This window comes from Leuresthes tenuis, unplaced genomic scaffold (genome assembly GCF_036924035.1).
Source record: "Leuresthes tenuis unplaced genomic scaffold, fLeuTen1.0.hap1 SCAF_11, whole genome shotgun sequence".
NCBI classification, from domain to species: domain Eukaryota; kingdom Metazoa; phylum Chordata; class Actinopteri; order Atheriniformes; family Atherinopsidae; genus Leuresthes; species Leuresthes tenuis.
This window is the reverse complement of record NW_027325365.1, coordinates 307,139-328,861: the sequence shown is the minus strand read 5'-3', so window position 1 is coordinate 328,861 and position 21,723 is coordinate 307,139. Positions and strand designations below refer to the sequence as shown.

Here is a 21,723-nt window from a genome sequence, read left to right as displayed (position 1 = left end):
TTCACACTGGATAGTGTAGGGTTAGTAGTGGTATCATTGGCACCTTCTGTGTGGGAGATCTGGGTTCAAATCCCCTGCATGAAAGGTACTACCTAACCCTAACCCTATTACCTCCTGTAGGGTCCTTAGGTAAACCCCCCCCACCCTACCTGCCTACCTGTAAGCTGCTTTGGATAAAAGCTGAATGCATAAAACAAAACTAGAGATCGCTGAGGGAAATCCTGAATATTTCAGTGATGAGGTGCAGAGATTAGAAATAAAAGCCCAGAGACCCTGTTGGTGCTGAATTTGGGATGAAACATGAAAAGATAAAGATGGTTTGAAAGTCTTCCCTCTGCTCTGGTTTGTGTCCCAGGTCCTCCTCGGAGGTTTCGGGGCCCACCTGAGGGACATGTGTCCCCAGAAGGGGGCCAAGCAGAACCTGGAGGACTTTGTGAGAATCGCGGACCAGCAGGTGGTGGCACTGGTCCAGGAAACCATCTGCCGGGCGCCGGTGGTGTGGCTGAACCGCGCTGAGGAACACTTCCTGAGCAACCTGGACTTCTTCAAACCGGTCCGGGTAGGATCTGGGTTCATGTTTGGTGTCTTTGGTTCTGTGTGAAGCTGCAGCCCGTCGGGTCCTGGTTCCTCCTCTCCTCGCCCTGAGGCTGCCTCTGGCTGAGCTGAGGTCGGCGTGGGGCGTGTCCTCAGGTGACACGGTGCGGCTCGGCGCTGCGTGGGAGGAGGCGAGTCCTGGCCCGCCCCGGCTCCCTGAAGGCTCGCTTTTCGTAGCCTGGAGACGGCTTTAAAGAGTGTGAAGGCTTCAGTGCAGCAGTGTCACTGAGGCTCGGCGCCTTTTGTGTGCAGAAATCTACGAGCTGCAGCCGGTTTCCACAGCAGCAGCCGAGGTCAGCCGAGGACCCGAAAACAGCCAATCAGAAGCTCCCCGGTTATATCGATTAGAAACAAGCTGAGTCATCAAAAAAAAAAGCGTCAAATCAGAAAAACCGACGATGATAACGATGAAGGCAGGAACTCTGCCCCTGAAGCTCTTACTGCTGCATTTAGTTATTAAAAAATGTTCTGAGACCGAGATAAGACCAGACCTCCATCAGGTGTGTGTCCTGCAGAACCTCCATCAGGTGTGTTCTGCAGAACCTCCACCAGGTGTTTGTTCCGCAGAACCTCCACCAGGTGTTTGTCCTGCAGAACCTCCACCAGGTGTTTGTTCCACAGAACCTCCACCAGGTGTTTGTTCCACAGAACCTCCACCAGGTGTTCTGCAGAACCTCCATCAGGTGTCCTGCAGAACCTCCATCAGGTGTTTGTCCTGCAGAACCTCCACCAGGAGGAGGGGAAACACGAAAAATAACAGCAGAATTCAGTTTAAACGGTGTTGGTGTTGAACAGAACCGGGTTTGGACCTTAGAGAAGCTGTTTGAGCTGCAACCTGAAGCTGTGTGTCTGTGTTTTTCTCAGAGGGACGTCAGGTCCGACCCAGAAGCCGTGCGCCAGGTGGCCAGAGCCACCAATAACCTCCTGGACAGTCTGGGGTCGCTGGCCGTGGAGGTAAGACCCCCCGGATCAGCTGTGATGGTGTCGCAGTCCTGGGCAGGATGTGACATCACAGAGTTCATTCTGCAGGGACCCGGTGGTTTGAGCAGAACCGAGGCCACATGCACCCGTCTGTAGGGGGGGGCACCGAGGCAGAACCGAGGCCACATGCACCCGTCTGTAGGGGGGGGGCACCGAGGCAGAACCAAGGCTACATGCACCCGTCTGTAGGGGGGGGCACCGAGGCAGAACCGAGGCTACATGCACCCGTCTGTAGGGGGGGGCACCGAGGCAGAACCGAGGCCACATGCACCCGTCTGTAGGGGGGGGGCACCGAGGCAGAACCGAGGCCACATGCACCCGTCTGTAGGGGGGGGCACCGAGGCAGAACCGAGGCCACATGCACCCGTCTGTAGGGGGGGGGCACCGAGGCAGAACCGAGGCCACATGCACCCGTCTGTGGGGGGGGGGGGCACCGAGGCAGAACCGAGGCCACATGCACCCGTCTGTAGGGGGGGGGCACCGAGGCAGAACCGAGGCCACATGCACCCGTCTGTAGGGGGGGGGCACCGAGGCAGAACCGAGGCCACATGCACCCGTCTGTAGGGGGGGGGCACCGAGGCAGAACCGAGGCCACATGCACCCGTCTGTAGGGGGGGGCACCGAGGCAGAACCGAGGCCACATGCACCCGTCTGTGGGGGGGGGGCACCGAGGCAGAACCGAGGCCACATGCACCCGTCTGTGGGGGGGGGGCACCGAGGCAGAACCGAGGCCACATGCACCCGTCTGTAGGGGGGGGGCACCGAGGCCACATGCACCCGTCTGTAGGGGGGGGGGGGGGGGCACCGAGGCAGAACCGAGGCCACATGCACCCGTCTGTAGGGGGGGGCACCGAGGCAGAACCGAGGCCACATGCACCCGTCTGTAGGGGGGGGGCACCGAGGCAGAACCGAGGCCACTGGGTTTCCTTGGCAGCTCTGAGTGTTTGAGTCCACATGAAGGCAGCTCCAGCTGAACAAAGCCCCAAAGGGTCGTCTCCTCAGGAGAGGAACCAACAAACAGTCCCCGTCTGTAGGGGGGGGGGCACCGGCGACCACAGGGGGCGCCACAGAAACCCGTCTGTAGGGGGGGGGGGGCATCAGAGCAACCAGCCGCTGCTTTGTGGTGAGAACAGTTTGATATTCAGGGCAAAGTTGAGTCAAACTGTTTTTATCGGACAGACAGAACCGCTGCTTCATGTGACTCAGAGAAAACTGCAGATTCAGCCTTTCAGCACTTCTTCTGCTCCAGTGAAAAGGAAGTGTTTCACATGAAGAAGAGCAGCTGACGAGTCCGTCATCAGTGACATCATCTGTGACATCATCCTCCAGTTCCTGTGAGGAAACTGAGGTCAGACACCGGTTCAAACCGGGTTTGAAACAGAACCTCGAAACAAAGTGATTGGACAAAGCAGCGGCCAATCGGATCAGAGCGCCATAACCTTCGACTCTCTTCGTCTCTCTTTGTTGTCAACACCTCTGAATACGCCGCTCGTTGCAGACGGTTCTGCAGAACCAGAAACTGAACCGTATGTCTGTCAGGGAGAAACCGGACCTCGGATCCCTGGGCTGCGTTTCACTTCTGCTGATCAGCTGAGAATCACCGAGCTGCAGGTCCAACTCTCTCAATGAGCTGTGGTTCTGTATGAGCTCTGCAGGTCAGGACTGGTTCTGTTTGGACTGGTTCTGTTTGGACTGGTTCTGTTTGGACACACCCTCCTTAGTCCAGCTGTTTAACGCACAGATGATTGATCATAAAGAAACGCTCACAGCTGGAGCTGGTTCTGCTTCTTCCTCATTGGCTGTTGGCTGTCCATCAGTTTACCTGTTAATGATCGTCCAGGGCCCGGTCCAGGGCCCGGTCCAGGGTCCGGTCCAGGGCCCGGTCCAGCAGTGTGTTCAGAACCTTCCTCCCTTAATGAGCTCCTTTATGAGAGAAAGGATCATCTCTGATATCTGACAGAACCTTCCTGTAACATCTGGATCAGATCCATCGGATGAAGCCTCTGCAGCTGGTTCTGCAGAACATTTACTGAACATCTGGAGGTCCAGACCCAGATCACAGCTGAGCAGTTTTCCTCCGTCTGACTTTAACCTGGTGATGTGTTTCAGGAGGAAAGGATGCTGATCGGAGGTCTTTTTGTTGCTTTTCAGCCTTATTCTCAGCTTTAGTTGCATCTGGACTCAGAGGCTTAAGGAGCTGGTTTTATTCTCCAGTTTGGACTTCAGCATCATTTAGTTCATGAGGAGCATTTCATCCGGTTCTGTCCATTTGTTGTGTTTGGGGCTAATCGGGTCTGTTCTCCTACAGGAAGTCAAACTGCTGAGTGTTTAATGTTGTTTCAGCTCAGTTTAGTGTCTTTTATCATCCTCCCTCGGGTTTATTGCTGTATGTTATCATCTGTAATCGGTTCCTCTTGGTGAGATAAGTTCGATTATCCGTCCAACTCTGACTGATTCACTTTAAGTTGCACCAAGAGGACGCCACGTGCTCTTCCTGCTGATGTCCCAGATTTATTTTCAGGCTCAGAAGGGGGACCGGCCGCCATGTTTTAGTGATCAGATCAAACCCTCCAGCTGCAGCAGCATGTTCAGACACCGACGGTTTCATGACTTCTGTCTCCTGTGTGATTCTGATCAGCTGATAAACTGCATCACCTCAGGGCGTTTCCATGACTCGGCACTTCCCCTCCTCTGGAAACATTAGATCAGCTGACAGGGTAAACCTTCAGTTTAGATCTTTTGAAAAAAAAAGTCTCCTCGAAGGTAAAAAGAAAAATTAAACTAACGTCCGTATTTCTGAGGGTCAGTGAAGGCAGCAGCACAAAGTCGGCTCAGACGGCGATGAGGCATCGGCCCGGTTCTGCTCCAGAACCTGCGAACGGAGGCATCGGCCCGGTTCTGCTCCAGAACCTGCGAACGGAGACATCGGCCCGGTTCTGCTCCAGAACCTGCGAACGGAGGCATCGGCCCGGTTCTGCTCCAGAACCTGCGAACGGAGGCATCGGCCCGGTTCTGCTCCAGAACCTGCGAACGGAGGCATCGGCCCGGTTCTGCTCCAGAACCTGCGAACGGAGGCATCGGCCCGGTTCTGCTCCAGAACCTGCGAACGGAGGCATCGGCCCGGTTCTGCTCCAGAACCTGCGAACTGAGGCATCGGCCCGGTTCTGCTCCAGAACCTGCGAACGGAGGCATCGGCCCGGTTCTGCTCCAGAACCTGCGAACGGAGGCATCGGCCCGGTTCTGCTCCAGAACCTGCGAACGGAGGCATCGGCCCGGTTCTGCTCCAGAACCTGCGAACGGAGGCATCGGCCCGGTTCTGCTCCAGGTAGTTCTTCACTGTTTGTCTCTTCTGTGTCTCCTGACTCCAGCTGGCTGGGATGAAGAGTTGGGTCGACCTGAGGAACGAGATCATCTTCCTGACGCAGAACGCCACCTCCTCTCCCAGCACCATGTACCAGGCCGTCTCCAGGATCGTGTGCGGTCACCCCGAGGGCGGCGGCCTGCAGATCAAATCTCTGAACTGGTACGAAGACAGCAACTACAAGGCTTTGTTCGGGAACCACAACAGCAGCGAGGACGAGGCCGGCGTGCTCTACGACAACTCCTCCAGTGAGTCCTGAGGGTCCTGCTGGTTTCGCTGGGGGGGGTTCGGCTCAAAGTGACCTCGTTTAACCTTTGGGTCCTTTGGGTTTGCTTTACAAACTCATTCTTACACTCAGGTCAGAGTTGTAAAGTTTACAGAGTTGTAAACTACCTTCAGCAGTTTACAACTCTGTACCGGATTCGTGCGTTTGAAGACGTTTACGCTGGTAACGGATTCGTGCGTTTGAAGAAGTTTACGCTGGTAACTGATTCGTGCGTTTGAAGAAGTTTACGCTGGTAACGGATTCGTGCGTTTGAAGAAGTTTACGCTGGTAACGGATTCGTGCGTTTGAAGAAGTTTACACTGGTAACGGATTCGTGCGTTTGAAGAAGTTTACGCTGGTAACGGATTCGTGCGTTTGAAGAAGTTTACGCTGGTAACGGATTCGTGCGTTTGAAGAAGTTTACGCTGGTAACGGATTCGTGCGTTTGAAGAAGTTTACGCTGGTAACGGATTCGTGCGTTTGAAGAAGTTTACGCCGGTAACGGATTCGTGCGTTTGAAGAAGTTTACGCTGTTAACGGATTCGTGCGTTTAAAGAAGTTTACGCTGGTAACGGATTCGTGCGTTTAATGAAGTTTACGCTGGTAACGGATTCGTGCGTTTGAAGAAGTTTACGCTGGTAACGGATTCGTGCGTTTGAAGAAGTTTACGCTGGTGACGGATTTGTGCGTTTGAAGAAGTTTACGCTGGTAACGGATTCGTGCGTTTGAAGAAGTTTACGCTGGTAACGGATTCGTGCGTTTGAAGAAGTTTACGCTGGTAACGGATTCGTGCGTTTGAAGAAGTTTACGCTGGTAACGGATTCGTGCGTTTTAAGACGTTTACGCTGGTAACGGATTCGTGCGTTTGAAGAAGTTTACGCTGGTAACGGATTCGTGCGTTTGAAGAAGTTTACGCTGGTAACGGATTCGTGCGTTTGAAGAAGTTTACGCTGGTAACGGATTCGTGCGTTTGAAGAAGTTTACGCTGGTAACGGATTCGTGCGTTTAAAGAAGTTTACGCTGGTAACGGATTCGTGCGTTTGAAGAAGTTTACGCCGGTAACGGATTCGTGCGTTTGAAGAAGTTTACGCTGGTGACGGATTCGTGCGTTTAAAGAAGTTTACGCTGGTAACGGATTCGTGCGTTTGAAGAAGTTTACGCTGGTAACGGATTCGTGCGTTTGAAGAAGTTTACGCTGGTAACGGATTCGTGCGTTTAAAGAAGTTTACGCTGGTAACGGATTCGTGCGTTTGAAGAAGTTTACGCTGGTAACGGATTCGTGCGTTTGAAGAAGTTTACGCTGGTAACGGATTCGTGCGTTTGAAGAAGTTTACGCTGGTAACGGATTCGTGCGTTTGAAGAAGTTTACGCTGGTAACGGATTCGTGCGTTTGATGAAGTTTACGCTGGTAACGGATTCGTGCGTTTGAAGAAGTTTACGCTGGTAACGGATTCGTGCGTTTAAAGAAGTTTATGCTGGTAAAGGATTCGTGCGTTTGAAGAACTTTACGCTGGTAACGGATTCGTGCGTTTAATGAAGTTTACGCTGGTAACGGATTCGCGCGTTTGAAGAAGTTTACGCTGGTGACGGATTCGTGCGTTTAATGAAGTTTACGCTGGTAACGGATTCGTGCGTTTGAAGAAGTTTACGCTGGTAACGGACTCGTGCGTTTGAAGAAGTTTACACTGGTAACGGATTCGTGCGTTTAATGAAGTTTACGCTGGTAACGGACTCGTGCGTTTGAAGAAGTTTACGCTGGTAACGGATTCGTGCGTTTGAAGAAGTTTACACTGGTAACGGATTCGTGCGTTTGAAGAAGTTTACGCTGGTAACGGATTCGTGCGTTTGAAGAAGTTTACGCTGGTAACGGATTCGTGCGTTTGAAGAAGTTTACGCTGGTAACGGATTCGTGCGTTTGAAGAAGTTTACGCTGGTAACGGATTCGTGCGTTTGAAGAAGTTTACGCCGGTAACGGATTCGTGCGTTTGAAGAAGTTTACGCTGTTAACGGATTCGTGCGTTTAAAGAAGTTTACGCTGGTAACGGATTCGTGCGTTTAATGAAGTTTACGCTGGTAACGGATTCGTGCGTTTGAAGAAGTTTACGCTGGTAACGGATTCGTGCGTTTGAAGAAGTTTACGCTGGTGACGGATTTGTGCGTTTGAAGAAGTTTACGCTGGTAACGGATTCGTGCGTTTGAAGAAGTTTACGCTGGTAACGGATTCGTGCGTTTGAAGAAGTTTACGCTGGTAACGGATTCGTGCGTTTGAAGAAGTTTACGCTGGTAACGGATTCGTGCGTTTTAAGACGTTTACGCTGGTAACGGATTCGTGCGTTTGAAGAAGTTTACGCTGGTAACGGATTCGTGCGTTTGAAGAAGTTTACGCTGGTAACGGATTCGTGCGTTTGAAGAAGTTTACGCTGGTAACGGATTCGTGCGTTTGAAGAAGTTTACGCTGGTAACGGATTCGTGCGTTTAAAGAAGTTTACGCTGGTAACGGATTCGTGCGTTTGAAGAAGTTTACGCCGGTAACGGATTCGTGCGTTTGAAGAAGTTTACGCTGGTGACGGATTCGTGCGTTTAAAGAAGTTTACGCTGGTAACGGATTCGTGCGTTTGAAGAAGTTTACGCTGGTAACGGATTCGTGCGTTTGAAGAAGTTTACGCTGGTAACGGATTCGTGCGTTTAAAGAAGTTTACGCTGGTAACGGATTCGTGCGTTTGAAGAAGTTTACGCTGGTAACGGATTCGTGCGTTTGAAGAAGTTTACGCTGGTAACGGATTCGTGCGTTTGAAGAAGTTTACGCTGGTAACGGATTCGTGCGTTTGAAGAAGTTTACGCTGGTAACGGATTCGTGCGTTTGATGAAGTTTACGCTGGTAACGGATTCGTGCGTTTGAAGAAGTTTACGCTGGTAACGGATTCGTGCGTTTAAAGAAGTTTATGCTGGTAAAGGATTCGTGCGTTTGAAGAACTTTACGCTGGTAACGGATTCGTGCGTTTAATGAAGTTTACGCTGGTAACGGATTCGCGCGTTTGAAGAAGTTTACGCTGGTGACGGATTCGTGCGTTTAATGAAGTTTACGCTGGTAACGGATTCGTGCGTTTGAAGAAGTTTACGCTGGTAACGGACTCGTGCGTTTGAAGAAGTTTACACTGGTAACGGATTCGTGCGTTTAATGAAGTTTACGCTGGTAACGGACTCGTGCGTTTGAAGAAGTTTACGCTGGTAACGGATTCGTGCGTTTGAAGAAGTTTACGCTGGTAACGGATTCGTGCGTTTGAAGAAGTTTACGCTGGTAACGGATTCGTGCGTTTGAAGAAGTTTACGCTGGTAACGGATTCGTGCGTTTGAAGAAGTTTACGCTGGTAACGGACTCGTGCGTTTGAAGAAGTTTACACTGGTAACGGATTCGTGCGTTTAATGAAGTTTACGCTGGTAACGGACTCGTGCGTTTGAAGAAGTTTACGCTGGTAACGGACTCGTGCGTTTGAAGAAGTTTACGCTGGTAACGGATTCGTGCGTTTGAAGAAGTTTACACTGGTAACGGATTCGTGCGTTTAATGAAGTTTACGCTGGTAACGGATTCGTGCGTTTGAAGAAGTTTACGCTGGTAACGGATTCGTGCGTTTGAAGAAGTTTACGCTGGTAACGGATTCGTGCGTTTGAAGAAGTTTACGCTGGTAACGGATTCGTGCGTTTGAAGAAGTTTACGCTGGTAACGGATTCGTGCGTTTGATGAAGTTTACGCTGGTAACGGATTCGTGCGTTTGAAGAAGTTTACGCTGGTAACGGATTCGTGCGTTTAAAGAAGTTTATGCTGGTAAAGGATTCGTGCGTTTGAAGAACTTTACGCTGGTAACGGATTCGTGCGTTTAATGAAGTTTACGCTGGTAACGGATTCGCGCGTTTGAAGAAGTTTACGCTGGTGACGGATTCGTGCGTTTAATGAAGTTTACGCTGGTAACGGATTCGTGCGTTTGAAGAAGTTTACGCTGGTAACGGACTCGTGCGTTTGAAGAAGTTTACACTGGTAACGGATTCGTGCGTTTAATGAAGTTTACGCTGGTAACGGACTCGTGCGTTTGAAGAAGTTTACGCTGGTAACGGATTCGTGCGTTTGAAGAAGTTTACGCTGGTAACGGATTCGTGCGTTTGAAGAAGTTTACGCTGGTAACGGATTCGTGCGTTTGAAGAAGTTTACGCTGGTAACGGATTCGTGCGTTTGAAGAAGTTTACGCTGGTAACGGACTCGTGCGTTTGAAGAAGTTTACACTGGTAACGGATTCGTGCGTTTAATGAAGTTTACGCTGGTAACGGACTCGTGCGTTTGAAGAAGTTTACGCTGGTAACGGACTCGTGCGTTTGAAGAAGTTTACGCTGGTAACGGATTCGTGCGTTTGAAGAAGTTTACACTGGTAACGGATTCGTGCGTTTAATGAAGTTTACGCTGGTAACGGATTCGCGCGTTTGAAGACGTTTACGCTGGTGACGGATTCGTGCACGTCAGCTTTGCTCAGGCAGGAGTAACCTCTGAATGTGTGCACGTGTTGCAGCTCCGTACTGTAACAGCCTGGTGAGGAACATGGACTCGAACCCGATGTCCCGGATGATCTGGCAGGCTCTGAAGCCTCTGCTGCTGGGGAAGATCCTGTACACCCCCCACACCCCCGCCACACAGAGGATCATCCACGAGGTATGACATCACTTTCAGTCTGACCACTCAGAGCACACTGGGTCTGTGTGGGAGGGGCTCTTAAAGAGACAGGACCTAATGCAGAAAATGACAGCAGGTATGGGAACATTAAGCTGAGTACACCTGTGCAGGTGGACCTCCAAAATGAATCTGTATTAAGCAGGTGTTTTTAGCTGAATTTTTACAGCTTATAATTCACATTTAGTGTGCTGTTTGTCATCTATGATCTGCTTAATACAGCATTAAAGAATAATAATTAAACAAGAGTAGCACACAAACAGAGCTATAAGTAATTAAATAATAAGCATGTAAATGAAAATGAAGTGAAATAAAATAAAGCAAAATAATATAAAATAAAAATAATGTGACTTTTACTGCGTTAGTATTCTCCATCTGTTAACAAATATATCTTTTTGAAGCCTCAAGTTATTTATTCCATATGATAGATTTCCCTTTTCAGTCCATATATTATATGTTTGGAGGGTTTTAACCATTTGACTGTAATACATTTAAGAGCTGCAAGCAGTAATATTTGTAAAAGGTATTTTTTCCTCTTCCAATGATGTCATTTGGTCATTTACCATCTTGGGATCTTTATGCAAATTTTTCTAAAATGCTTTTCCAAGTGCCTCAAAGACCACGTCCTAAATTTAGTTTAGTTTAGGAGATGTCCAAAGTATGAGAGTAAGGTTACCACAACTTCTCCAGCAGGTATCTGAGTGCTTGGGCCCCATTTTGGATGTGATTTCTGGTGTCCTAAAGAATCTTATTATTACCTTCCACCTGATTCCTGCCATGTGTTACTCGATGTGCTGCTGTACATATTTCCTCCCACCGGTCCTATGTTCATCTCATTTTCCCATTTTTCTTTAATCTGAAGAGTTTCGTTGGAATCTATAAACAGATAATTTTCTTATTTCCACTACCTATAATTTATCTCTAGGATTGGGCTCTAGGATTTTAGTCCACTCTCTATGTTTCTAAAGTCTCTTAGTTATAAATACCTGAAAAACTGTGTAAATTCCTATTTTAACTGTTCAAATTATTTAAAACACCCATCTTTATGAAGTTGCTGTAGGTTTGTGAGGTCCACAGGACCACAGCCCATAAGATTTTAGTTTTCTTTTCCACTCGCTCATTTGAATCTCACCAAGCGAAACATCTAGGAAAGGCAGAGTCTGTAAAGGCCGTTAGCGTGTGCTTTTCTTAATGCCACCTTGAACATACAGAAACTTACAGCCATGCTGTTGAGGGTCTCCCCAGAGCAGCCCAGAACACAACCTGACGTTTGAGGCCCCTGTGATTTGGATAGCTGAAGTGTTTTTAGTCCAACCCTGGGACGTTTGCCATATAATTTTTAAATCAGCTGGTCTAGTTTATCAGATGTAGATTTGGGAATGTTTGCAGGAAGCATCTGGATCTGGAGTAGTTTAGGATGGATAAGGGAAGCATCGACCATCTGTCCAACTCCTCACTAATATTTAGTATTATGGTCTGTAATTCACGTGAAATAAGTTTTCTAACAGGGGGAGAATTCTGATGTCAAAATATTTAATTCCATCTTTGGGCCATTTAAACCCACTACTGTATTATTTATCTCCATGGCCATCGTTTTGACCCTTTCCTTCTTTATGTTTGGTGCCAGGGTTCCATACTTATGATAACATCATGATGTTAGGCTTTTAGCAGCAAGGGTGCCACTATCTTTTTTAATGTTCCAGGGCTTTTACCATGTTTTTAACGTAGTTTTTAGCCTGTAGTGTTTCCGATTATTTGATCTAGCTCCTTTGCTACCAGCTCAGATAACTGTTTTAAGTTAATATCTTTCAAAAACTGTGCCAATTCTTTATCATTGGTGCAGGATGTGTAAAATTCAGCAGAAGCAATTTCGTCCGATTTTGTGAGTGTTGAATGACTTTATTTTAATTTGTGTACTATATTAGAGGATAGTGAGGAGAGGATATCTGTCTTGATCGATGTGATGTCCATGGTGTGTTCCTGGGCTCGGGCCGAGGTGGGGCTACCTGAACCTTTACCCCAGGAGGTGTTGTGGTTTTCAAAGATTAGACGCCATCGACTTCACTTGGACTCTCTTTGTCTTCCTTCAGTGCACTGATGAAGCTTTTGTAAGGTGTTGAATGTAATTTGTAGATTTGATGTAATTTACTCTCCAGGAGCTCAGAGTTATGCGTCTTACTCCATCAGTCGCTCGCTGGCGCCCCCCAGCGTGTTTTTAAGGTATAGAAACAAATGTGTGGGGGAGGTGCAAGAGACTCACCTGTATTTCTGTCTGTGGTGCGTTCAGGTGAACCGGACTTTCCAAGAGCTTGGTGTGTTCAGGGACCTGGGTGGCATGTGGGAGGAGATGAGACCCAAAGTCTGGGACTTCATGGAGAACAGTCAGCAAATGGACCTGATCAGGGTAAGCGGGCCCCTCCCACCCCCCATTGCTTTTGTTTTGTGATGACCTGAGAACAACTCCTCTCTGTGGTTCAGACTCTACTGAAGAACAACGCCAGCGCCAGCTTGTTCCACGCTCAGCTGGCCAACACCGACTGGACCGTGGCAGAAGTCTCCGACTTCTTGTCCAAGCAGACGGACGACCGGCGCCCACCGGGCAGCGCGCTCACCTGGAGGCAGGTCTTCAACGAGACGGACCAGGCCATCATGAGCATCTCCCGCTTCATGGAGGTCAGTGATGACTGACAGGTGATTTCAGGTGACGGCGCTGTGAGTGATCACATGACCTGATGGTGTGTCTGTGTGCATCAGTGTGTGAACCTGGACAAACTGGAGCCCGTCTCCAGCGAGGAGCACCTGGTCAACCAGTCCATGCTGTTACTGGAGGACAGGAAGTTCTGGGCGGGCATTGTGTTCCCAGACATCCCGCTCAATGCCACCAAGCTGCCGGCCAAACTCAACTACAAGATCCGCATGGACATCGACAACGTGGAGCGGACCAACAAGATCAAAGACGCGTAAGGACTTTTCACACAAACCTTTGAAAGCCAACTAATGCGCCGACGTCCGGCTTCCTGTACGATGCGGCGCTGAGCCGCCTCCATCCGGCTTCCTGTAGGATGCGGCGCTGATCCGCCTCCATCCGGCTTCCTGTACGATGCGGCGCTGAGCCGCCTCCATCCGGCTTCCTGTACGATGCGGCGCTGATCCGCCTCCATCCGCTGTTTATGAACGCCGCCGCCGCCGTTAGTTGTGACGTGTTTGTGTGAAAATAGTTAAAAGCAGATGAAAATGTTCTTGAGTGGTGATCTTAGACAGCGAGCCACTGCACAGGCAGCAGGTTCCTGTCATGTTCAGCATCCAGTGTCAGACGGTCAGATGAAGCTATCGCTAGTTAGCTTAGGTTAGCATTTCCCAGCCTTGGAACCGAACATCCAGGTAATGATGGGTACACTTTAAAGGGACATTTGTGTGTTTGCAACAATTGAAGAACTAAGTGAATATCTGCCAGGTGTAAATTCACTTTAAATGATGTTTGCTTGAACCAGATGAGGAAAATTCTCTCCTCTGCGGCCCGGATCTGAGCAGCTGTTAGCTCGCCATCACAGACCACAGAGAGACTTTAATTTCAAAACGTTTCCCCTTCCCCCTCTTTAGGTACTGGGACCCAGGACCCCGTGCTGACCCGTTTGAGGATATGCGGTATATCTGGGGTGGGTTCTCATACCTGCAGGATGTTATCGAGCAGGGCATCATCAGGGCGATGACGGGCACCAAGGAGAAGACAGGAGTGTACATCCAGCAGATGCCGTACCCCTGCTATGTGGACGACATGTAAGACGACTCACGGCGGCTCGACCTGTCTGATGCGCTGCGACTCGCTCTGAAATGTGTCTCTGTCTCTGTCAAGCTTCCTGCGGGTTATGAGCCGCTCCATGCCGCTCTTCATGACGCTGGCCTGGATGTACTCGGTGTCAATTATCCTGAAGAGCGTTGTGTACGAGAAGGAGGCTCGGCTGAAGGAGACCATGAGGATTATGGGGTTGGATAACGGCATCCTGTGGTTCAGCTGGTTCATCAGCAGCCTGATTCCTCTGCTGATCAGCGCCGGACTGCTGGTGCTGCTGCTCAAGGTGACGAGCACCCCCAAACTTCAGTTTGGCGCTGATTAGAAGGATAAAAGCAAAGTAAACCTACCTGTAGAGTAGTTTGAATAGAGTTTGTCCTGGTTCTATGCTGTGGAATCCTTAACCAGGTCAGTGGTGAACACGTAAACCCATCAGTGTCTTTAAACCAACTGGTGTCTCTGCGTCCTGTGCAGAAGGGAAACCTGCTGCCGTACAGTGACCCTGGCGTCATCTTCCTCTTCCTGGGATCCTACGCGGTCGTCACCATCATGCAGTGTTTCCTCATCAGCACTGCGTTCGCCCGGGCAAACCTGGCCGCCGCCTGCGGGGGAATCATCTACTTCACGCTCTACCTGCCCTACGTGCTCTGTGTCGCCTGGCAGGACTACATTGGCTATGGAACCAAAGTGTTAGCTGTGAGCCTCCTCACCTTTCCCTCGCTTTGCTGTGCAATGATTGGCCTGAGTGAGTCACATGTCCTCCTGTCTTGCAGAGCCTCCTGTCCCCTGTGGCATTCGGCTTCGGCTGTGAGTACTTTGCGCTGTTCGAGGAACAGGGAGTTGGTATCCAGTGGAAGAACCTGGTGTCAAGTCCTCTTCAGGAGGACGAATTCAGCCTCCGGACTACCATCCTCGTCATGTACTTTGACTCCTTCCTGTACGGAGTACTCACCTGGTACATCGAGGCTGTGTATCCAGGTAAGGCCTTCTCTTCATCATGCTGCTTCAGCAGTTTGTCAGCAGACTGTGTTTCCGGATTTGGTTCTGATCTGATCGGTTTGTCCTCAGGTCAGTATGGGATCCCTCGGCCCTGGTACTTCCCCTTCACCAAGTCTTACTGGTTTGGGGAGAAGGATGGAAAGTCCAGCAAAGTACCCCTGAACCGGAAAGGAAATCCTGCAGGTGAGCCTGCAATGACCACAACTGGTCACCGGGGGGAGCTACAGCTTCACCTGTAAACAGCATCTATGAAGATCAGAGGAAAAAAAGCAGACTTCCTGAGCTTCGTGAGCCATTAAGGTGTGTTTCCCTGTTTTCAGCAGTGTGTGTGGAGGAGGAGCCAAATCACCTGGAGCCAGGAGTCTACATCGAGAACCTGGTGAAGATTTACCATCACGGTAAGAAGCTGGCGGTAGACGGACTGACTCTCGGATTCTACGAGGGACAAATCACTTCTTTCCTGGGACACAACGGCGCCGGAAAAACCACGACCATGTGAGTCCACGACGTCACCTGCTGGTATTGATACAGAAACTCCCACAGGTGTGGTTATAGTTCCACTTCCTGGATGTTTACGTCTCCTCTCTGCAGGTCCATCCTGACTGGCCTGTTCCCGCCCACCTCAGGCACCGCCTACATCCTGGGCAAAGACATCCGGACGGAGTTGAGCGCCATACGACAGAGCCTGGGCGTCTGTCCTCAGCACAACGTGCTTTTCAGCATGTGAGTATGGCGCTCTGCTGTCTTTAATGACATCTAAACCGGTTTCTGGTGGAAACACCTGTCTGTTTGGTCACCTGACCTGTCTGTGTGGCGTTGCACCCCCAGGTTGACGGTAGAGGAGCACATCTGGTTCTACGCCCGTCTCAAAGGCCTGTCAGAGGAGCAGGTGAAAGGTGAGATCGAACACATCCTGCGGGACACAGGGCTGCCACACAAGCGCAGGTCCAGGACCAGCACTCTGTCCGGGGGCATGCAGAGGAAGCTGTCCGTGGCTCTGGCCTTCGTCGGCGGGTCCAAGGTGGTGATCCTGGACGAGCCCACGGCCGGCGTTGACCCCTACGCCCGCAGAGGAATCTGGGACCTGCTGCTGAAATACAGACAGGGTGAGACTCTCCGATTGGTCCGGTCCACCTGCTGTTTGGTGATTGGTGTCCAGCTGGTTCCTTTAACATTCATTCTTCTGTCAGGTCGGACCATCATCCTCTCGACACACCACATGGATGAGGCTGACATCCTGGGTGACCGCATCGCCATCATCTCCCATGGCAAGCTGTGCTGCGTCGGTTCCTCTTTGTATCTGAAGAACCAGCTGGGGACGGGTTACTACCTGACGCTGGTGAAGAAAGACCCGGAACCATCACTCAGTTCCTGCAGGAACTCCTCCAGCACCGTGTCCTTCAGCAAAAAGGTGTGAATCACAGTCCAGATACCGGTCCCCAGGGGCCAGATACCGGTCCCCAGGGGCCAGATACCGATCCACAGAGGCCAGATACCGGTCCCCAGGGGCCAGATACCGGTCCCCAGGGGCCAGTTACCGGTCCACAGGGGCCAGATACCGGTCCACAGGGGCCAGATACCGGTCCCCAGGGGCCAGATACCGATCCACAGGGGCCAGTTACCGGTCCACAGGGGCCAGATACCGGTCCACAGGGGCCAGATACCGGTCCCCAGGGGCCAGATACCGGTCCACAGGGGCCAGATACCGGTCCCCAGGGGCCAGATATCGGTCCAAAGAGGCCAGATACCGGTCCACAGGGGCCAGATACCGGTCCCCAGGGGCCAGATACTGGTCCACAGGGGCCAGATACCGGTCCCCAGGGGCCAGATACCGGTCCACAGGGGCCAGATACCGGTCCCCAGGGGCCAGATACCGGTCCACAGGGACCAGATACCGGTCCACAGGGGCCAGATACCGGTCCCCAGGGGCCAGATACCGGTCCACAGGGACCAGATACCGGTCCACAGGGGCCAGATACCGGTACACAGGGGCCAGATACCGGTCCACAGAGGCCAGATACCGGTCCACAGAGGCCAGATACCGGTCCACAGAGACCAGATACCGGTCCACAGGGGCCAGATACCGGTCCACAGGGGCCAGTTACCGGTCCCCAGGGGCCAGATACCGGTCCCCAGGGGCCAGATACCGGTCCACAGGGGCCAGATACCGGTCCACAGGGGCCAGATACCGGTCCCCAGGGGCCAGATACCGGTCCCCAGGGGCCAGATACTGGTCCACAGGGGCCAGATACCGGTCCACACCAACAGAACTCCTTGTTGATTTGCACCAGACTCACGCTGCACCTTCTTAGAATTCTGTGTAGTACTTTCTTTGGTAATGGCCATGCCGGTGTGGCCCCGTTACTCTGACATCGTTTGGTATGTTTCAGGAAGAAGATGGTGCCTCAGTCAGCAGCAGCGACGCGGGACTCGGCAGCGAACATGAAAGTGAGGCAGCCACCATCGGTGAGCTCTCTGTTTCTGCACAGCGTTTGATTTGTTCACCTTCAGATGGAGCTAAATCTGTCTCCGTCCTCAGAGAACGGCCCCGCGGCATCCATCTGCATCGCCCCCTTTGCTCCACCGGACACGTCTCTGGTGTCGGCCCTGATCCTGCGGCACATCCCTGCTGCCCGCCTGGTGGAGGACCTGGGACACGAGCTGACCTACGTCCTGCCATACAGCGCCGCCAAGGACGGCGCCTTTGTAGAGCTCTTCAAAGACCTGGACCTGAAGCTGTCTGACCTCGGCATCTCCAGCTACGGCGTGTCCGACACCACGCTGGAGGAGGTGGGAGCGTTTGAAACAATAAAACCAGCAGACCTCGTGTGATCAGATGAAGTCAGAGATCTTCTTGTGACACTTTTACTGTTTCCTGTTTTTGTAGATTTTCCTGAAAGTTGCTGAAGATAACGGCGTCGACACAGAGGTGCCCTCAGGTGAGCAGCAAGGGACTTCTGACTGGAACATCTTTGAAAATAAGAGTGTGAAGTCACATGTTTGTGTTCAGATGGTACACTTCCTGTTTGGAGGCGCAGAAGGACCCATGCCTTCGGAGGAGGAGACCACCAGAGCTGTTTGAGGCCGTTAACGGAGGACGACGACAACCACGATGGCAACGATTCTGAGGGAGATGCTGGTACCCGACGACACACAAATTCACCCAATAATGAACAAGGATACAGCCAGCACCACAGACTGTCATGGTTTTACCTGAGAACACCTGAAGGTGAGGCTCGGTCATGTGACCTGCTGTTTCCTGTCAGACTGCAGGGAGACGGACTGGCTGAACTGCATCGCCGGTAAAGGCTCGCACCAGGTGAGCGGGTGGAGCCTGAAGAGGCAGCAGTTTGTGGCTCTGATGTGGAAACGCTTCCTTTACGCGCGGCGCTCCAGGAAGGGCTTCTTCGCTCAGGTACGCCTGCAACCACTGCTGTCGTCACGTCTTCTGTGCGAGGGTCACCTGGAAGACGAAGCTGTGTGTGTTTTCAGATTGTTCTGCCGGCTGTGTTCGTCTGCATCGCTCTGGTCTTCAGCCTCATCGTGCCCCCCTTTGGAAAGTATCCCAGCCTGGAGCTGCAGCCGTGGATGTACGAAGACCAGGTGACCTTCATCAGGTATGCACCTGTCCCATGTGCGCAGATCAGGTTTGCTCACTGCGGTCTGACTGAGTCTGTCCCATCAGTGACGATGCTCCCGGAGACGCCAACATGCAGAAGCTACTGAGCGCTCTATTGGACTCTCCGGGCCTCGGGACCCGCTGCATGGATGGATATTCCATCCCGTAAGAACTCTTCTTCTTCTGTCTTTAACTGTCAAACAGGCTCATTCTCTTTGTTCTGACTCGGCCTAACTCTGCCCCCCCCTCAGAGAGGCCCCCTGTACGATGGGTGACGAGGACTGGCACACCCCCGAAGTCCCTGAGCACATCCAGCAGCTGTTCAGCTCCAGAAACTGGACGATGGAGGACCCGTCCCCGCCCTGTTTCTGCACCTGTGAGGGCAAGAAGAGGATGCTCCCAGAGTGCCCCGCTGGAGCTGGCGGTCTGCCCCCCCCTGAGGTCAGGCCACCTGAGCCTACTGGGGGGTGTTACCATATGGTTTAATGGAAGTTTTCAGTCTTTGCTCGGGGATCAGACATGAAGTCGACCCGTTAAATCGGCTGATTCGCTGCTTTCAGAACAATTTAAACCAGGTTCTGGGTCTAGTTCAGAGCTTCAACTTTAGAGCCTTCTAAGAACCACCGGTTCCCTGCTCCCACCTGAAGCTCCCGGGGTTCTGTGGAGGACCACAGTTTGTTCTCCTGCAGGTCCACATCTGAATGGCACCAGAACTGAGTTCAGAATTGAGTTGTGGTATAAAAGGTTAGTTTTATTCGAGCTGAATGGAAGTGAACACACCTTCAGCTGGTTGGCTTCGTAGCTCCGCCCCCCACTGAGCTGAAACCAGCAACTCATCTGGTTCTGAACCAGAACTGCGTCCGATAACAGGCCCAGAGGTGGGAGGCGACTGATTAAAAACCCTGAGACCCCTGAGGGGAAGAATCACTGAAATCATCCCAAATGTTAAAACTAGTTGTCAACTTGACTTTGAGCTTAAATCGGATTCATTTTACGACATAAATCATCAGAACCAAACGGGTTGAATGACGACTGTCTTTGTTCAGATGAAGCTGAGCGCCACTGACACTCTGCAGAACCTGACGGGAAGAAACATCTCCGACTACCTGGTGAAGACGTACGCTCAGATCATCGGAAAGAGGTGAGACACACCGGACTCACCTGAGCACACACCTGAGCACACACCTGAGCACACACACCTGAGCACACACCTGAGCACACACCTGAGCACACACCTGAGCACACACACCTGAGCACACACCTGAGCACACACCTGAGCACACACCTGAGCACACACCTGAGCACACACACCTGAGCACACACCTGAGCACACACACCTGAGCACACACACCTGAGCACACACCTGAGCACACACCTGAGCACTCACCTGAGCACACACCTGAGCACACACACCTGAGCACACACCTGAGCACACACCTGAGCACACACCTGAGCACACACCTGAGCACACACACCTGAGCACACACCTGAGCACACACACCTGAGCACACACACCTGAGCACTCACCTGAGCACACACCTGAGCACTCACCTGAGCACTCACCTGAGCACACTCACCTGAGCACACACACCTGAGCACACACACCTGAGCACACACCTGAGCACACACACCTGAGCACACACACCTGAGCACACACCTGAGCACACACACCTGAGCACACACACCTGAGCACACACCTGAGCACACACCTGAGCACTCACCTGAGCACACACCTGAGCACACACACCTGAGCACACACCTGAGCACACACCTGAGCACACACCTGAGCACACACCTGAGCACACACACCTGAGCACACACCTGAGCACACACACCTGAGCACACACACCTGAGCACTCACCTGAGCACACACCTGAGCACTCACCTGAGCACTCACCTGAGCACACTCACCTGAGCACACACACCTGAGCACACACCTGAGCACACACCTGAGCACACACACCTGAGCACTCACCTGAGCACTCACCTGAGCACACTCACCTGAGCACACACCTGAGCACACACCTGAGCACACACACCTGAGCGCACACACCTGCACACACACCTGCACACACACCTGAGCACACTCACCTGAGCACTCACCTGAGCACACTCACCTGAGCACACACCTGAGCACACACACCTGAGCGCACACACCTGCACACACACCTGCACACACACCTGAGCACACACACCTGAGCACACACCTGAGCACACACCTGAGCACACACCTGAGCACACACCTGAGCACACACACCTGAGCACACACCTGAGCACACACCTGAGCCCTTTCAGGAAGGTGAACTAAATTTTTCTGTTTCCACAGCCTGAAGAACAAAGTGTGGGTGAATGAATTCAGGTCAGTGTCTCGACCCGTTTCAAAACGTCGGCCCGGTTAGTCGCTGCACCAACACACTCAGGGGTTCTGTTCTCTCTGCAGGTATGGAGGCTTCTCATTGGGCGCCAGGAGCACGCAGGTCCTCCCACCGGCCAATGAGATCGACGACGCCATTGAGAGAGTCAGAAAGATCTTTGAGTTACAGAAGGTCAGTGAAACGGGCGAATCGGAGCAGAACCGGTCCGTGTTTCTGATCCAGAACCGAAAGGTTTAAGCTCCGTTTGTGTGTCCCTCAGGGTGCCGCTGCAGATCGATTCCTCGACAGTCTGTCCAGCTTCATTAACGGCCTCGACACAAAGAACAACGTCAAGGTGAGTGAGCTGCAGGTCGCTCAGGAGATGGCGGTCCGGTCAGAACACACCTGTGTAACCAGAGATGAGGCAGCTGGTTCTGCTCGTGAGTTCCACAGGTTGGAGACGCCCGAACAGGTGAGTTACTGGTCCTCACGTGTCCCTGAATCTGGTCTCCTCAGATCTGGTTTAACAACAAGGGCTGGCACAGTGTGACGTCCTTCATCAACGTGATGAACAACGGCATCCTGAGGGCCAACCTGCCCACAGGTGAAGATCCCAGCAGGTACGGCATCACCGCCTTCAACCACCCGCTGAACCTGACCAAGGAGCAGCTGTCCCAGGTGGCCCTGTGAGTGTTACCGCCGCTGCACTTTGGGATTTAGGGTGTTCGTTTGCGCGCTCATCTTCCTTTTCGTGGTTTCCAGGGTAACCACCTCCGTAGACGTCCTGGTGTCCATCTGCGTCATCTTCGCCATGTCCTTCGTCCCTGCGAGCTTCGTGGTCTTCCTCATCCAGGAACGGGTCAACAAAGCCAAACACATGCAGTTCATCAGCGGCGTGAACCCGCTGCTCTACTGGGTGGCCAACTTCATCTGGGACATGGTGTGTGTGCACGTGTGTGTGTGCACGTGTGTGTGTGCACGTGTGTGTGTGCATGTGTGTGCACGTGTGTGTGCACGTGTGTGTGCACGTGTGGGTGCATGTGTGT

General features: G+C 51.9%; 1 protein-coding gene across 2 annotated transcripts in view; it reads left to right on the top strand.

Moving 5' to 3' along the window:
* Positions 1-21,723, top strand: part of abca1b (ATP-binding cassette, sub-family A (ABC1), member 1B) — a 45,996-nt gene that overhangs the window by 15,255 nt on the left and 9,018 nt on the right. Inside the window, exons 7-36 of one of the 2 annotated variants that reach the window (XM_072395107.1) lie at positions 356-559; positions 1,459-1,548; positions 4,944-5,184; positions 9,758-9,897; positions 12,203-12,319; positions 12,394-12,588; positions 12,670-12,875; positions 13,516-13,692; positions 13,769-13,991; positions 14,180-14,401; positions 14,479-14,683; positions 14,774-14,887; positions 15,025-15,199; positions 15,296-15,427; positions 15,533-15,810; positions 15,895-16,115; positions 17,095-17,152; positions 17,244-17,494; positions 17,592-17,643; positions 17,715-17,843; positions 17,971-18,119; positions 18,197-18,321; positions 18,390-18,488; positions 18,575-18,764; positions 19,370-19,464; positions 20,650-20,682; positions 20,764-20,869; positions 20,958-21,032; positions 21,194-21,363; positions 21,440-21,617. In XM_072395107.1, the coding sequence (XP_072251208.1) occupies positions 356-559; positions 1,459-1,548; positions 4,944-5,184; positions 9,758-9,897; positions 12,203-12,319; positions 12,394-12,588; positions 12,670-12,875; positions 13,516-13,692; positions 13,769-13,991; positions 14,180-14,401; positions 14,479-14,683; positions 14,774-14,887; positions 15,025-15,199; positions 15,296-15,427; positions 15,533-15,810; positions 15,895-16,115; positions 17,095-17,152; positions 17,244-17,494; positions 17,592-17,643; positions 17,715-17,843; positions 17,971-18,119; positions 18,197-18,321; positions 18,390-18,488; positions 18,575-18,764; positions 19,370-19,464; positions 20,650-20,682; positions 20,764-20,869; positions 20,958-21,032; positions 21,194-21,363; positions 21,440-21,617 (4,650 nt within the window). Of the gene's footprint in view, positions 1-355; positions 560-1,458; positions 1,549-4,943; positions 5,185-9,757; positions 9,898-12,202; positions 12,320-12,393; positions 12,589-12,669; positions 12,876-13,515; positions 13,693-13,768; positions 13,992-14,179; positions 14,402-14,478; positions 14,684-14,773; positions 14,888-15,024; positions 15,200-15,295; positions 15,428-15,532; positions 15,811-15,894; positions 16,116-17,094; positions 17,171-17,243; positions 17,495-17,591; positions 17,644-17,714; positions 17,844-17,970; positions 18,120-18,196; positions 18,322-18,389; positions 18,489-18,574; positions 18,765-19,369; positions 19,465-20,649; positions 20,683-20,763; positions 20,870-20,957; positions 21,033-21,193; positions 21,364-21,439; positions 21,618-21,723 lie in introns of both variants that reach the window. The other variant, XM_072395106.1, reaches the window with a different exon arrangement.